Source organism: Fundulus heteroclitus, chromosome 21 (assembly GCF_011125445.2).
Source record: "Fundulus heteroclitus isolate FHET01 chromosome 21, MU-UCD_Fhet_4.1, whole genome shotgun sequence".
Lineage (NCBI taxonomy): Eukaryota > Metazoa > Chordata > Actinopteri > Cyprinodontiformes > Fundulidae > Fundulus > Fundulus heteroclitus.
This window is the reverse complement of record NC_046381.1, coordinates 30,386,513-30,399,816: the sequence shown is the minus strand read 5'-3', so window position 1 is coordinate 30,399,816 and position 13,304 is coordinate 30,386,513. Positions and strand designations below refer to the sequence as shown.

The 13,304-nt window shown below is 44.9% G+C and overlaps 1 protein-coding gene across 1 annotated transcript; it reads right to left on the bottom strand.

The window, feature by feature from the left end:
• Nucleotides 1-643: 643 nt before the first annotated feature.
• On the bottom strand, nt 644-11,212 carry LOC105917906 (armadillo repeat-containing protein 4-like). Its single transcript, XM_036125767.1, has 4 exons — nt 11,163-11,212; nt 9,221-9,409; nt 8,722-9,042; nt 644-787 (listed from the first exon to the last, which is right to left on the bottom strand). Exons 2-4 carry the CDS (start codon nt 9,395-9,397, stop codon nt 644-646), a joined length of 642 nt encoding a protein of 213 aa, XP_035981660.1. The 5' UTR covers nt 9,398-9,409; nt 11,163-11,212.
• Between the last annotated feature and the right edge of the window lie 2,092 nt (nt 11,213-13,304).

Sequence of the window (13,304 nt, the reverse complement as noted above, 5' to 3'; positions counted from 1 at the left end):
ATGCTCCACAGACACCAAAATCACACATTCCACTCAGTCCCCCACATGATAAAGGCAATGATGAATAAGACAGAGGAGTGCAGCTGTGAGTGAGTCTACATGACAACACTGCTAGGCAGACGCTCTGCTGGCAAGAGCTTACTGGAGGCCAGGGACATGAGCCATGAGCATGGCAACTTTCGACGCCCACTGCAGTGGCTGTGATGAACATAGGAACCTGAAATTTGCAATTTTACTTCCTGTTAATATGTTTTTATGGTACGGTACGCACCGAGAGGCAAGACCCTCTTTAAATTTCTTCAGAAATTTTCTAGTTCATTTTTACTGAGCAAATCATTCTTTAACATGTTATTTCCTCTAATAATGTTTTTTATAACTCAGATTTTCATTGTGTGTGGGTTGAACATACCAAAGGTTTTTCTAAATTAGTTAAGTTAATTAACTAATTTAGAATGAGTTAACCACACTGCTGTCCTCGACTCGGGACGTTGTGTGTTGGTGGGAGTAATACTTTGAAGACCTCCATAATCCCACCAACACGTCTTCCATTGAGGAAGCAGAGCCTGGGGACTTCGGATCGGGTTCTCCCATCTCTGGTGCTGAGGTCACTGATGTGGTTAAAAGCCTCCCTGATGGTTATGCCCTAGGGGTAGATGAGATCGCCCTGAATACCAGGGTTCTGGAAAGGAGGGTGCGTTGGATGGTCAAATCTCGGATTCAGGAAGAGCAGTGGGGTTTTCATCTTGGCCGTGGAACACTGGATCAGCTCTATACCCTCAGCAAGATCCTGGAGAGTGCGTGGGATTTTGCCCAACCAATCTTCATTTACTTTGTGGATTTGGAGAAGGTATTCGACCGTGTCTCTTGGGCGGTCCTGTGGGGGGTACTCCGGGAGTATGGAGTACCAGACCCTCTAATAAAGGCTCTGTATGACCAGTGTCAGAGCTTGGTCCGCATTGCCATCAGACTAAGTAAGTCGGACTCCTTTCCAGTGAGAGTTGAACTCTGCCAAGGTTGCCCTTTGTCGCCGATTCTTTTCAGAACTTTCATGGCCAGAATTTCTAGGTACAGCCAGGGTATTGAGGGGATCTGTTATGGTGGCCTTAGGATTGCATCTCTGCTATTCACGGATGATGTGGTTCTACTGGTTTCATCAGATCATGATCTACAGCTCTCAATGGAGCGGTTTGCAGCTGAGCGTGAAGCAGCCGGGATGAGGATCAGTGCCTTCAAATCCGAAACCATAGTCTTGGGCCGGAAAAAGGGTAGAGTGTCTTCTCCGGTTTGGGGAGGATGTACTGCCCCTAGTGGAGGAGTTTAAGTATCTTGGGGTCTTGTTCATGAATGAAGGGAAGATGGAGCAGGAGATTGACAGGCAGACTGGTGCCACGTCTGCTGTGAAGCGGGCGCTGTACCACTTTGGGTTAAGTCTTAAGTCTTAACCTTTGGGTTAAGACTAAAAGAACAACATCCTGGATACAAGCGGCCAAAATGAGTTTTCTCTGTAATGTGTCTGGGCTCTCCCTTAGAGATAGGGCGAGGACCTCAGTCATCCGGCGAGGACTCAGAGTAGAGCCACTGCTCCTCCACGTTGGGAGGAGCGAGTTGAGGAGGCTCGGGCAACTGGTTAGAATGCCGCCTGAATGTCTCCCTGGTGAGGTGTTCCAGGCACGTCCCACCGGGAGGAGACCTAGAGGAAGACCCAGGACACGCTGGAGGGACTATGTTTCTCAGCTGGCCTGGGAACACCTTGTGATTCCCCGGGAGGAGCTGTCCCAAATGGCTGGGGAGAGAGAAGTCTGGGCATCCCTACTGAAGCTGCTACCCTTGCGACCCGACCCTGGATGAGCGGAAAAAAAAGGATGGATGGATGGAATAACAAACAGACAGAGGGTTTTTTAATAAACATTAAATAGTATAAAAACGTGCGTAATGGCACAACAACATTCAACTAGCGAGCTCAACTCTTCCCTCATCATGCTGTTCCAGTGACCTCAGCAACCAGCTGCTGGTGCTTAGATTTCAAAGAGATAAAAAAAATTCAGCCACATATTTTCTATTTTACTAATTTTCTGTTCCTGCGTGCAGCAGATATTACTGATGGAAATCCCCGGAGACTTTGTGGCAGCATCTCTGGTGGAGAGTCGAGCATCTCTGAGCTTAGCGAGACTAAGACAGCTGGAGGATCAGAGGAGGAGGAACATGTGAGAACAGCTCGATGATTGAAGCCAACAGTTTGCTTGTGAAGGCTTGCTGAGCCCAACACAGACTGGTTCTAATAAACAGGAATAGAACAGGAGCCCAGATCAGCAGCAACAATAATCACTCACACATCCTAATAAGGATAATGTCTGCATGCTGGAAAAACAGGAATAGACAGGATCAGGAAAGGGAATCTGCTACACAAGATAGAAGGAACCTGTTTAGGGAAACAGCAGAGCAGCTTTTCTGTTTTTCTCCAACTCATTTTTGGAGATGTTTTGTAGCTGCTCCTGACTGAAGGCCATGGACGTGTGCTGGGACACAGATAATCCCTGCAGTCCAATCTTCAACAGGATTGGAAGTTTTGCTGACAAAAATAAGCTGCTTTCTAAAATGGATATGACCATTTCTAAAAAACATCCCAACTAAATGCTAACTAGGTGGGAAGAAGCTATGGAAAACCAGGATTAATTCTGTTGTGGAAGCACAACCGAATCATATCAAAGGCTTATTATTACTGGATGCTATTTTTACAGTGTTTGTTCAGACTTAGTGTATTCAGCAGAACCAGAATGTCTTCTTGTGTTTATCTAAATGCTGAGTTGCAGCTTTGTCTCTGTTCATATAAGTACAAATAGATAGAAACTATGGGAGAAGACTGAGCTACCAGAAGCAGATGTGGATGTTGTTTAGATATTGTGGTCTTCTTTTTATTTTCATTTATTTTCTTTTGCATTTTTAGTTTAGTAGCGAGTAGTGTTTCCTAGTTTTTTTTATTAAATTAGAATAATTACTGTAACAGGGAGATGTTTTGGTTTAATAAATAATAATGTGTGGAATAGTAATTGTTTGTGTTTATTTTGATCCAGAAGTTATATGGTCTCTAAGAGTACAGAATTACCTCTTTTTGAGTTAACAACTGAAATCAACTGAGACATCTTCATTGGTTTGTGATAAAGAAGCAAGGGCTAAAACTCCAATTGCAGTTAAAATTGTTGTCAACGTTTGCTGGATAAGTCTGATCGGTCACAACTGGTCAGATCATGCTTTTCCAGCATAAATAAATTCATAACAGCTAATTAATAAATGCATTGTTAGTCATTACAGGCTTGTAGCCCTTGGATCACAACCATTTGTAGCTACATTTGTTGTAGCTACCATTCAAGTTTGAATGATCTATTATTAAAATTATAATAGCAAATTATAATTAATAATAATACTTATAATCAAACAGGTTTCTGGCATAACAGGCCACAGCTTCTCTTCCTGTTTTATCTGTTCTGAAATCACTGCGTTATGTTTGTACGTTCCTACCCTCATCTGTGGTAACAAGCTTTGGGTCATGACTGAAAAAATGAGATCGAGGATACAAGCACCATAAATGAGTTTTCACCGTAGTGCATCTGGGTTCTCCCTTAGAGATAGGGTGAGGAGCTCAGTTATCCGGGGAGAGGAGCCAGTTGAGGTGGCTCAGGGATCTGGTTAGGATGCCTCGTGGACGCCTCCCTGGTGAGGTGTTGTCCCACCGGGAGAAGACCTAAAGGAATACCCAGGACATGCTGGAGGGACTATGTTTCTTGGCTGGCACAAGTGGCAGGGGAAAGGGAAATCTGGGTCTTCCTGCTGAAGCTGCTACCCCTGCGACGCAACCCCGGATAAGCAGTAGAAGATGGATGGATGGATGTTTGTAGGCAGCAGTGGATGGAACCAAAATAAAAAGGAAATGTGTGCATAAATCTGGTGCAACAGATGGTTCTGAGTCTTTGCAGTGTGTGCTGTGTGGTCTAATCTCTATGATGTTCCACTGAGGTTCCCCAAGTTGCATGTCTAATTATTCTGGATAGTCTTGTTTCGGTCCATAAGGAACCAATGGCAAAATCCCATCCCTCAGCTGAACACTGAAGGCCTCCCTCCTCCTAAACACAACAAGGTGTTGATAAAATCCCAGCTGAGATGTTTGAGGCTCCTTTAGGCTCCATCTATCAAGGAATTGTTCTTCAGGGAAGGAAACAGGATTCTGGAAAAGACTTCTACACTCAACAAAAATATAAAAGCAACACTTGGTTGTGCTCCCATTTTTTTATGAGATGAACTCAATCTTGGTGTCTAATCAGCATTTTGATATGGCACACCTGTGAGGTGGGGTGGATTATCTCCACCCCACCTCACATGGTGATATTGTGTATGTGAAAAAAGTTTTCGATCTTTGAGTTCATCTCATAAAAAATGGGAGCAAAACCAAAAGTGTTGCGTTTATATTTTTTTTTTGAGTGTAGAAAACAGTGTGCTGCAGCTGACAACCAGACAATAACCAAACCTCAAGGTCAAACATGGAGGACAGAAAAACTCTACTTTCATGTTCTGCCTCATTGACATAATAAACCAGGTTCCTCAGAGAAAAGGATTTAGTAGATTTGGTTCTACTTGCTGATCTCTGACAGACTGCATCAATAATCCAGCTGATCAGTTTCTCTCCACGTTACATGAATTCTCCACATTAATGAGGATAACAAGCAGCCTGAGAGGCAGAGAGAAGACATTCACAGGAATTTCAGCACAAAGATAAACAGAGACAGGAAAACAGATGAAAGATGGACAGCATGTGTCCAGTTCATCCTGAGAAAGTAACACCCTTCTTCCTGATTATAATCACATCAGTTTGGAGAACACGGCATACAGCAGGCCAACATGTCAGCTCTTCTTTAGAAACTCCAGATGAAAATGATTTCCGACACATCTTGTAGGTTTTTAAATCCCATTCATCAGGGCTTCATCAGCAAATTTCCATCCAGCAGCTCCAGAAAACATGCCACCCTCTAAACAAGCCTCTTTAGTGAATAACAGGATGCCTGAGAAGTGCCAGGGTTGGTTTATTTCCAGCCTCGTGGCTCGTTATTCAGACGAGGCCAAAAAAGGTCTCCTGCAGAACAAAGCTAGGCTAAGATCAGCTCGTCTCTCTTTGCTGCCTCTTTTTTAGCTCCATCCTTCCCCCTCAGCTGGGATCTCTGGAATATAATCCAACACTTGTTAGACTTTCCCTGACTGCAGGAACAGGAATCCTTACTCAGCGTTTGGAACCTGCAGCAGGAGTTGTGAGGTGTTTCCGGGGAGTCCTGACCTCCATGAAAGGTGCTCCCCGGCCCGGCTGAGGAACAGGAGCAGCAGGCTGAGCTCACATATACATGCTAACCCCCATAGAGGTGTCAGTGTTCAGTGAGCTCTGCTGGACTGAAACTGGCTGCAGGAACTCAGTTTGAATCTCCTCTGTGTCTCGCTCTGACAGGTATTACAGCTCCAACCCATCCCAGCATTCCCATGTTCTCCACTCAGCTGTGGAGGCAAACAGGACAAACAGACGGCCGTGTTCAGCCGGGTCAAGGGGAACTTAGTGGGGGAGGTCCAGGTAAACAACATTCCCTGCAGCCTCCAGCGAGCCACAGAATGTTGAGCTGCTTTTTCTGGGTCTCCAAAGAGGAAAAGGAAAAGGAAAGGAGCTCTGAAATCAGAGACTCGAAGGACAGACATGAAGGACAGAAGCTTCAGTCCAAGTCTCTGAAACGTTTCCCTCTGTGGATCCAAATGCTGGTATTCCTAACAAAGCTGCAGCCTCAGTTCCTGTACAATCTACTCAGCACAGCCACAAGCTGAAATCAGCTTTTCTACCAACTCAAAGGAAATTTGTGAGGCTGAACTTCCAGTTATTCCTTGTTCCACTTTTGGGTCTTTTCAGCGACTCTCCTAAAGAACAAAACATGTGAGAGAAGAAACAAATCAAAACACAGCGTGCTATGATGAGAGGTGAACTCAGAGCACCTAAAGAGCAAACATTTTCCTCATTTAGATTAGTAACAGCCTAAAATACACACCAGGATATGACAAAAGCTTCACTTTGGAACATATTCAGCTGCAACTTACCAATAATTACGATTAGCATTTTGTGATTTTCATCAATTTCCTTCACAAAGCTTTCCTTCTGAAAGAAACTCTTTAATAACAGCAGCTGCCTGGAGCTGCCTGAATGAATGTATGGCATCAGCAACCAATCCCCAAAGCTTTGGAGGCAACATGAAGCTCAGGAGGAAGACAGCTTGGTTTAATACATGACCCAAAATGAGCCTCATTCTGATAAAAGTGGGAGGTACTGAGAGTGGAGGTCAGATCAAACCCAGAGGCTGATTTATCTCTCATGTGTTCTGGTTGGAGTAGGTTTCCTCTTTGAGAACCAGCTCCATCATTTCTGTTGTTTTCACTATTTATACAACAGAAGAAGAAGAAGATCAAAGGAGGAAGTGAAGCTATAGAAGATTAATTTTCTATGTTTACTGCAGAGAAAATAGAGAGAATAAAATTTCTGTTCTGGTTAAAGCAGAATAAAACCATCAGGGCGGGTTTTAAACATGTTTTCAGGGTTAAATTTTGTCTTTGAGATGCTTTATGTATCCTGTGGGTCTTCAGGAACCAGGTCAAACATTTACCTGGACTGGGGAGGCCCTCACTCTTTAGAACCTGGAAAGAACAACATGGTGATCATGTTCTGAGACCTTCTCAGCTGCTCAGAACCACTCTTTGAATTACAGCTGCAGTAGGACACGACGGAGTCCAGTCCTCTAACCACAGAACCTGTAGCTGGTCTCCAGAACTGCATCCATCCATTCAGTTGTTAGTCCAATTGTTTCAACACAGTTTCTGGAATACTTCTCACTAGATCTTGAAGCTCAGAGAAAGCTATGAAGACTGATAAGGTCTCACTCCCTGGGTTTCCTCTGGGCCCAGAAAGCTTGGTACCAGCATCACTGTTCAGACGGGCTGTGACCAGGTCCAGACTGACCAATAAGGCAGCCTGTGTTCTGTTTCCATGGCTGAGATTCATAGGAACTGCAGAGCTGCTGCAATTCCATGGCCTTTGGTGATTAAGCTCTTTAAAAGTCCAACAGAACCTCCTGGAGAAGGGTTGCAACAAACAAAGACTCATCCAGAAGGAGGAGAGCGTCACACTTAGAAACAAAGAGCAAAAAGGACTGGCCCAGTTTTAATCACGGCTCAAAGTCCAAACAGATTTCATCCTGACGGGTTTTGTAAACCGGGTCGAACTCTTGCAGAACAGCCAGTATTCAGTCCAGCCGACCCAGTATGGCTGCAGTTGAAGCTCACACAATGTATGAGCAGATCTGGCTACAGTGCACCAGTTTGATGAACATAGGAACAAAGTTCTGGCTGCTGCAGCAGAACCAGCTCAGAGTTTATATCCCAGTTGGTACCAGGAGGCAGTTTCAGTCTTGTGGCCACAGATGGATTTTTCATGTGGAAGTTTTTCAGTCAAACATGATTTAATTAAAGGATCGGACAGTAAAGCTTTCCCAACAAGCTGAAAAATGAACATTGGATCCTTCAGAACCAGACTTCCGTCACAGCTTCATCTTAACATTGAATAAGTTTTACTGTGAGACAGAAACAGAGAGTCTAAGGAGATGAACATGAAAATACAAACTAGCTCCTTTTGGGAAGACACAACGGCCTCAATGAAGAAGCTGCTGGATGGAACCCAGCTGTGAGGAAAAACAAAGAGTCATAAACAGAACCATAGCTGGGTTTCAGCTCTGAGCAATTTTCCCATCAGCCCTTGGTCTGAATTATAGTGCAGCAGCTTCTGCCCTGAGGTCAGGGGTGCCTCCAAGGGGTGGCCAGGGGTGGCCATGCCCCCCCCCCCCCCCCCGTGCCATGTCCTGGCCACCCCACTGGCCAGTGTCAGTTTAGCATTTCATCCTATCATGCACAGCCAACAAGACAGATACTCTTCCTTGGCTTCTATCGCACTTTTATTTGTTTCTGCCAGTATCTACTTCCCTTAGTAACTGTTTTGTTTTCCAATAAATGAATAAATGTACACCTTATTTATAATGTAGTTATGCAATAAAAATGTATTGTTGTTTAACTTAAAATGTTAACTCTGCTATTATTGGGCTATGCACATTAGATCATTAGGAACATTAAAATTTCAGAAAACCATTACAAACCATAAGATATTAGTAGGCGTTTACTTAAGTCTTTCTGATTCTGGCTGTTTTCTACATGCAGCTTTACTACAACAGTAGAATAAAATCCTGAAATTACAGCTTTTAGTTTCAGTGCCACCCCAAGAGTTTAAGTGGCTCCATCTGGCCACCCTATGAAATATTTCTGGAGGCGCCACTGCCTGAGGTCCAGGAAGAGCCCTTAGCAACAGCCCCTAGCTACAGCCCTTTGACTTGAACTGCAGTGGCATCTCGGTACCAGGGTCGGTTGGGCCTTTGCACACTCTGAGCTGTTTGCTTTCCTCAGTTCCCATGATGGCAAGAAAGCAGAGTCATCTTTCTGCCGCCCAATAAAAAACAACTTTGTTTCTGCTCCATTGGTCAAAGGCTCTGAAAATAGTCCCAGCTTGTCAAAGTTTATTACTCTGTGTTTTTCACACACGACTGAAAACAAGCACAGCATGAGACCAAAGCACACGTTTCTGAAGGCAGTTCTGATAAAATAAGCCTCAAAAGTGTGAAACAGATATAAAAGCAGTGGAAATGAGCAACCAAGAAGAACTGAATGAGGACGCAGGTCTCCAGTCATGAAGGAAGTCCAACTGACCTGGACGACTCCTTCCTCATGCATGGTGATGATGTTGCTGGGCTCTTTGGACAGTTGGTACAGGGCCATGGCTGTGCTCATGAGGACTGAAGTTTCCTTTAACTCCAGGTAACGGACCAAAGGACCAACGGCTCCATATTCACCAAAGGATGCCCTGTTGCTGCGCCACATGCAGCAGTGGCCGATGGCCTCGGCATAGTAGCAGCGAAGCCTGTTATCAGTCTGCAGAGAGGAACACAGGAAGAGGTTTTTTACCGGCATCATCTGGATCAGCTGATTTATGGAGAAACTAAGAAACACCACCTAAAGTCCAGCATAAATACCCTAACTGTAATTCAAACAGAACCGTAGAGCCCAGATAGTAAAAGCTTCTTTGTTTCCACTTGTGACGGGTTCTTACTGTGTTGATCAGCTCGGCCAGCAGGGAGACGACACCACGATCAGTGAGGACTCCCAGGATCTCTTTGTCTTTGGCTAGCTTGGCCACGACAGCACAAATGCTCGTCCGCACCTCGTTGTTTGTTGACTTCAGCAAATGAACAATCAGTTCCAGTCCACCGATCAGGAACAGAACCATTTCCCTGGCATCCTACAGTCAGAGAGTCACTCGTTAGCTGCTGCTCAGAGAAAGTCAACATAGGAAACGATGAGGAGGGACAGCCAGGAGGAAAAAGGAGAGGAAGGTTCTGAACACAACAGTTAAAGAGAGGCATTGTAATCAGTCCAACCCGGTTCTGCAGTTTGACCTGTTTGTTGAGCTTTCCTTCCTGCAGCCTAACTTGGCCTGATGGTTCTGAAACAGACGCTTAGAGCTTTAACCTTCCAGCTATGAGTTCAAGACACTGAACAACTTGTGGTGAGATTACTACCAAACGCACCGAACCGCAGAGGCAGAGCTGGCAGAGCTGGCAGAGAATCTAGCTTCAGCACAGCTTGGTACATCAGGCTGCTGGTTGAAAACCCAACTTGCCACATCTCTGCCACAGAAGAACACATAAAGGTGGTCCCGTCTGTGATGTTCAGGGCTTTGGAGATTCAGCTGAAATGTCTTTAAAAGCAAAGATTCTGGACCAGTTGCCGCTGCTGAGTCTGTTTCAACATTGTCTACTGGTCAGGAGCTGCCATGTGTCTGTGCTACAGAACAAAGAGATTTTCTGCTATTTGCAGCTTTTCTATAAATCAAAGAATTTGAGGAAATTCAGCAAAGATAAAAAGCAGAAGCTGATTTCCAGTGTGGCTCCACGGCTCCTGTGGGAGTACTGGATGTACCTCAGTGGTCTCCTCTCCAACAGGGAGGTCAGAGCGGGTCCCGGTGCGGTGTACGGAACCTGTGATGCTGTGCCAGAGGACGAGGCATGTGCACAGTGCAGGCCAGTGAGGGCGCTGCCAGGGCCACAGGAAGCTTTTCCTCTGGAATACTGATGATGGCTGGCTCGGAGTCCCTGTGACAGAGGAAGCTCTCTCAAGCCATCAGCTGCAACAGACTACCCAGAATCCTTTTCATGGCCCGGACGGGCCCCGGTTCCTGATATTGCTGCATTATGAGGCTGGGCATGGAAAGACCCTTGTTGCTAAGCTCTCCCATCTCTCCTTTTACTAAGGATGAAATGAAATAGAAAACACATGATCTGCTGTGTGGATATTAAGCTGAGAGGAGAAACCCCAGCTCAGAATGGCAGCAGCACGCTCTGTAGCTCTTTTCTGGACCAATCAGACTTCTAGGAATTATACAGCTCACACGAAAAGGAAATATCAACCAAACACCTAAACAGTCTTCTGCAAGCAGGTGAATTAATGACACACCTGATCATGTGGAACTGAGAGGGGTTTGTCTGTCTGATTGTAGGGTTCTACAACTCTGTATTTTTGGTCATTTTACTGAATGAAATCAGTTCCAGTAAACCTGTAGACAGGTAGAGTAGATCCTGTGTCTGCAGAGGAGCAACAGTACTATCTGGAGTATCCAGCAGATGCATTTATAGCACAGCTGTTTCATAAATCCACTATCCATGGCACTCCTCCAGAGTGCCAAGGAGGCTTCTCTGCTTCATATTAGCCCACAGCTCCTGCAAGCCTCCACTGACACAGCTCTGGCCCTGCTAACCTCCCAGCAGCAGCATATTAAAGGCAGAGCTTTGGAGACAAGCTGGCTGATATAAGCAGGCTTCTGCCTTTCGACTGAGATAAGCCTTTACTGTGAAACAACCCAAACCCAACAGAACTTTGTGATTTATAGATAACCTGTGAGCCGCAGATGTGTTTAGGAAGCAAATATTGTGCATAGGTGATGGAAAATGATGTCCTTTATGTCACCAGGACCTGAAAAATGCACTTTACTATACCTTTGCATTCTAAATGCACAGACAAAGGGCCCTTGAAGCACTAGACTGAACTTCTGTGCTGGGGTTCTTTAGCAATGACCACACCAGGCGGTAATCACAGTATCTCAGTGACTACAACGAGCCACACTCATCAGGCACATCCTCTGCTCCATATGTCCTCCCTCTGCACATAAATCAGTCTAGAGCAGGGATTCCCAAAGCCTGGGGTCGCGTGAGCTGCCGCTGGGCGGTGCGCAAAATGAAAAATGTACAGTGTTTTTTCCCCACACCACAAAGACGTGGAAATAAACATTTCCTTTGTAAATATTAAAATCAAAAACTGTAATTTAATAAATAAATAAAAATGTATTCACATGAAAATCTATTAATTTAAGTCTTCTTCTATGCTTCATTTTAAGATGAAATATAGAGGAAGTTATCTTGATCTACGCATTGTACTGTATATGCGCACCTAGCTTGTGGCATCTACTTAAATCATTCTCGCAAATATGCTCAATTAGGGAAACTGTCAGGCAGGTGAGACATCAAAGGTCAAAGTTAGTGAAGAACCAAGAGAGAGAGAGAGAGAGAGAGGAATCAGAGGCAACAGAGGAGAGAATTGCAATGGATCTGGGAAAAGAAAACGAGCAGGAATCAGAAAATGTATCTTTCTCTCTTCTCACTTCATGTTGTTTATGTCAGTAGCGGGAAATTTAATTTGGGTCGAAAGTTTTATTTGCAAGATTAAATTGAGTTACCTGGTCTTTCCATCGGTCGCGCAGCACCTACAAACAGCACGACTCATCGTGTCGTGACTCTCAACCGGTTAGCAGCACCGCTGCTGGTGGGAAAGTTGGTGGTAGACGGCGTTTCTTGTCTATGCTCACGCACAGAGCTGTATTACTTTTCGTTGTGATTCAGAAAGGTGCAGTTCATTTTGAAGATTCCGTTTTAACATGTATTCAGACAGGAACAGGGAAACTGGGGCTGGAGCTGCGGGGAGCTGAGGGGTGTTGCCATGGTTATGTTTACCTGATGGATGTAACCGCAAATGATGAAACAATCAGGAAATAACTTTTTATTTCTCTGATTAATAACAGCTTTATGGAGCGCTCTGTTATGGTTACTCTGTGCTGCTTTATCAAAGTCTTCTCTCTCTCTCTCGCCTGTTCGCTCATCATCGGACACAAATCAAATTAAACTTCTTCGCGTTTGTATTTTGTGGCATAAATTGTGAGTCAGACTCAGATTTAGAAGCTGGTACATGAAATAAACAAAGTAAGAACACACATAGGTAGGTAATCAGAGTTTAGTCAATGAATCCACCTGGATGGTCTCTGCTTCAGAGACGTTTCAGGTTGTGACCGATCTGAGTGACTCTTTCTTTCTCTTGCTCCAGGTTGAGCCACTGATGCACCTGAAAATCCTCATGATTGTCTTGTGGATGTTGTACGTAACTCTATTGCAATTTAATTAAAATTATGTTCTAATTTTATTTCCATAACCCTTGTTATGATGGTTTTGTTGTAACTGCAACTGCAATTTTTTTCTTTTTTTTTTCTTTCTTTTTTTTTTGAAGATTGGGACACAGAAGGGAGTGTACGGCTAAAAAGGTTTGGGAACCGCTGGTCTAGACAGATCATAACATCAGATTGCAGTCTGCAGGGCCTGTTCAATCGAGGAGCAAACAAAAGCGAAGCTTCTCATCATCCTCCAGAACAGCTCCGTCCTCCCAGAATGCAACTACGAAACACATCAGCAGTGAAGCTGTAGCTGACAATGATGGATTAGAGGAGAGACCACAAACCTATAGTAGACATTGAAATGCCGTGTTCACTGTTGTACTTCCACAGGGTTCATTGGAGGAAACGTGATGTCATTAACTACACACCCGGGCAAGCACCGGCCCAAACTCCCAGCGACATACTCTAGAGAACCCAAGTTCCCGCCAAGACACCCATCCAAGGGTGGCACACCCCAGGAATCCTGACCCCCAGACCCACCTAGGAGCAGCGGTACAGCTACCAGAGCCAGTAACCCACATCCGCACAGACAACCCCCCCCCCCCCCCCCCAAGAGTATCACAAGTAGCCACCAGAGGCCACTCTGAGGCTCCCAAAGCCCCACCCCAGCAAGGGGTACAGACACCAGTGCCGGACCCAC

What these genes read in the sequence shown, in the direction of transcription:
- LOC105917906 (XM_036125767.1), bottom strand. Translation starts at nt 9,397, where the DNA reads ATGGTTCTGTTCCTGATCGGTGGACTGGAACTGATTGTTCATTTGCTG. An exon ending in TGGCCGAGCTGATCAACACA is followed by an intron (nt 9,043 to 9,220) that starts GTAAGAACCCGT and finishes TCCTCTCTGCAG; the next exon opens with ACTGATAACAGGCTTCGCTG. An exon ending in ATCTGTTTCACACTTTTGAG is followed by an intron (nt 788 to 8,721) that starts GCTTATTTTATC and finishes CGCACTCTCCAG; the next exon opens with GATCTTGCTGAGGGTATAGA.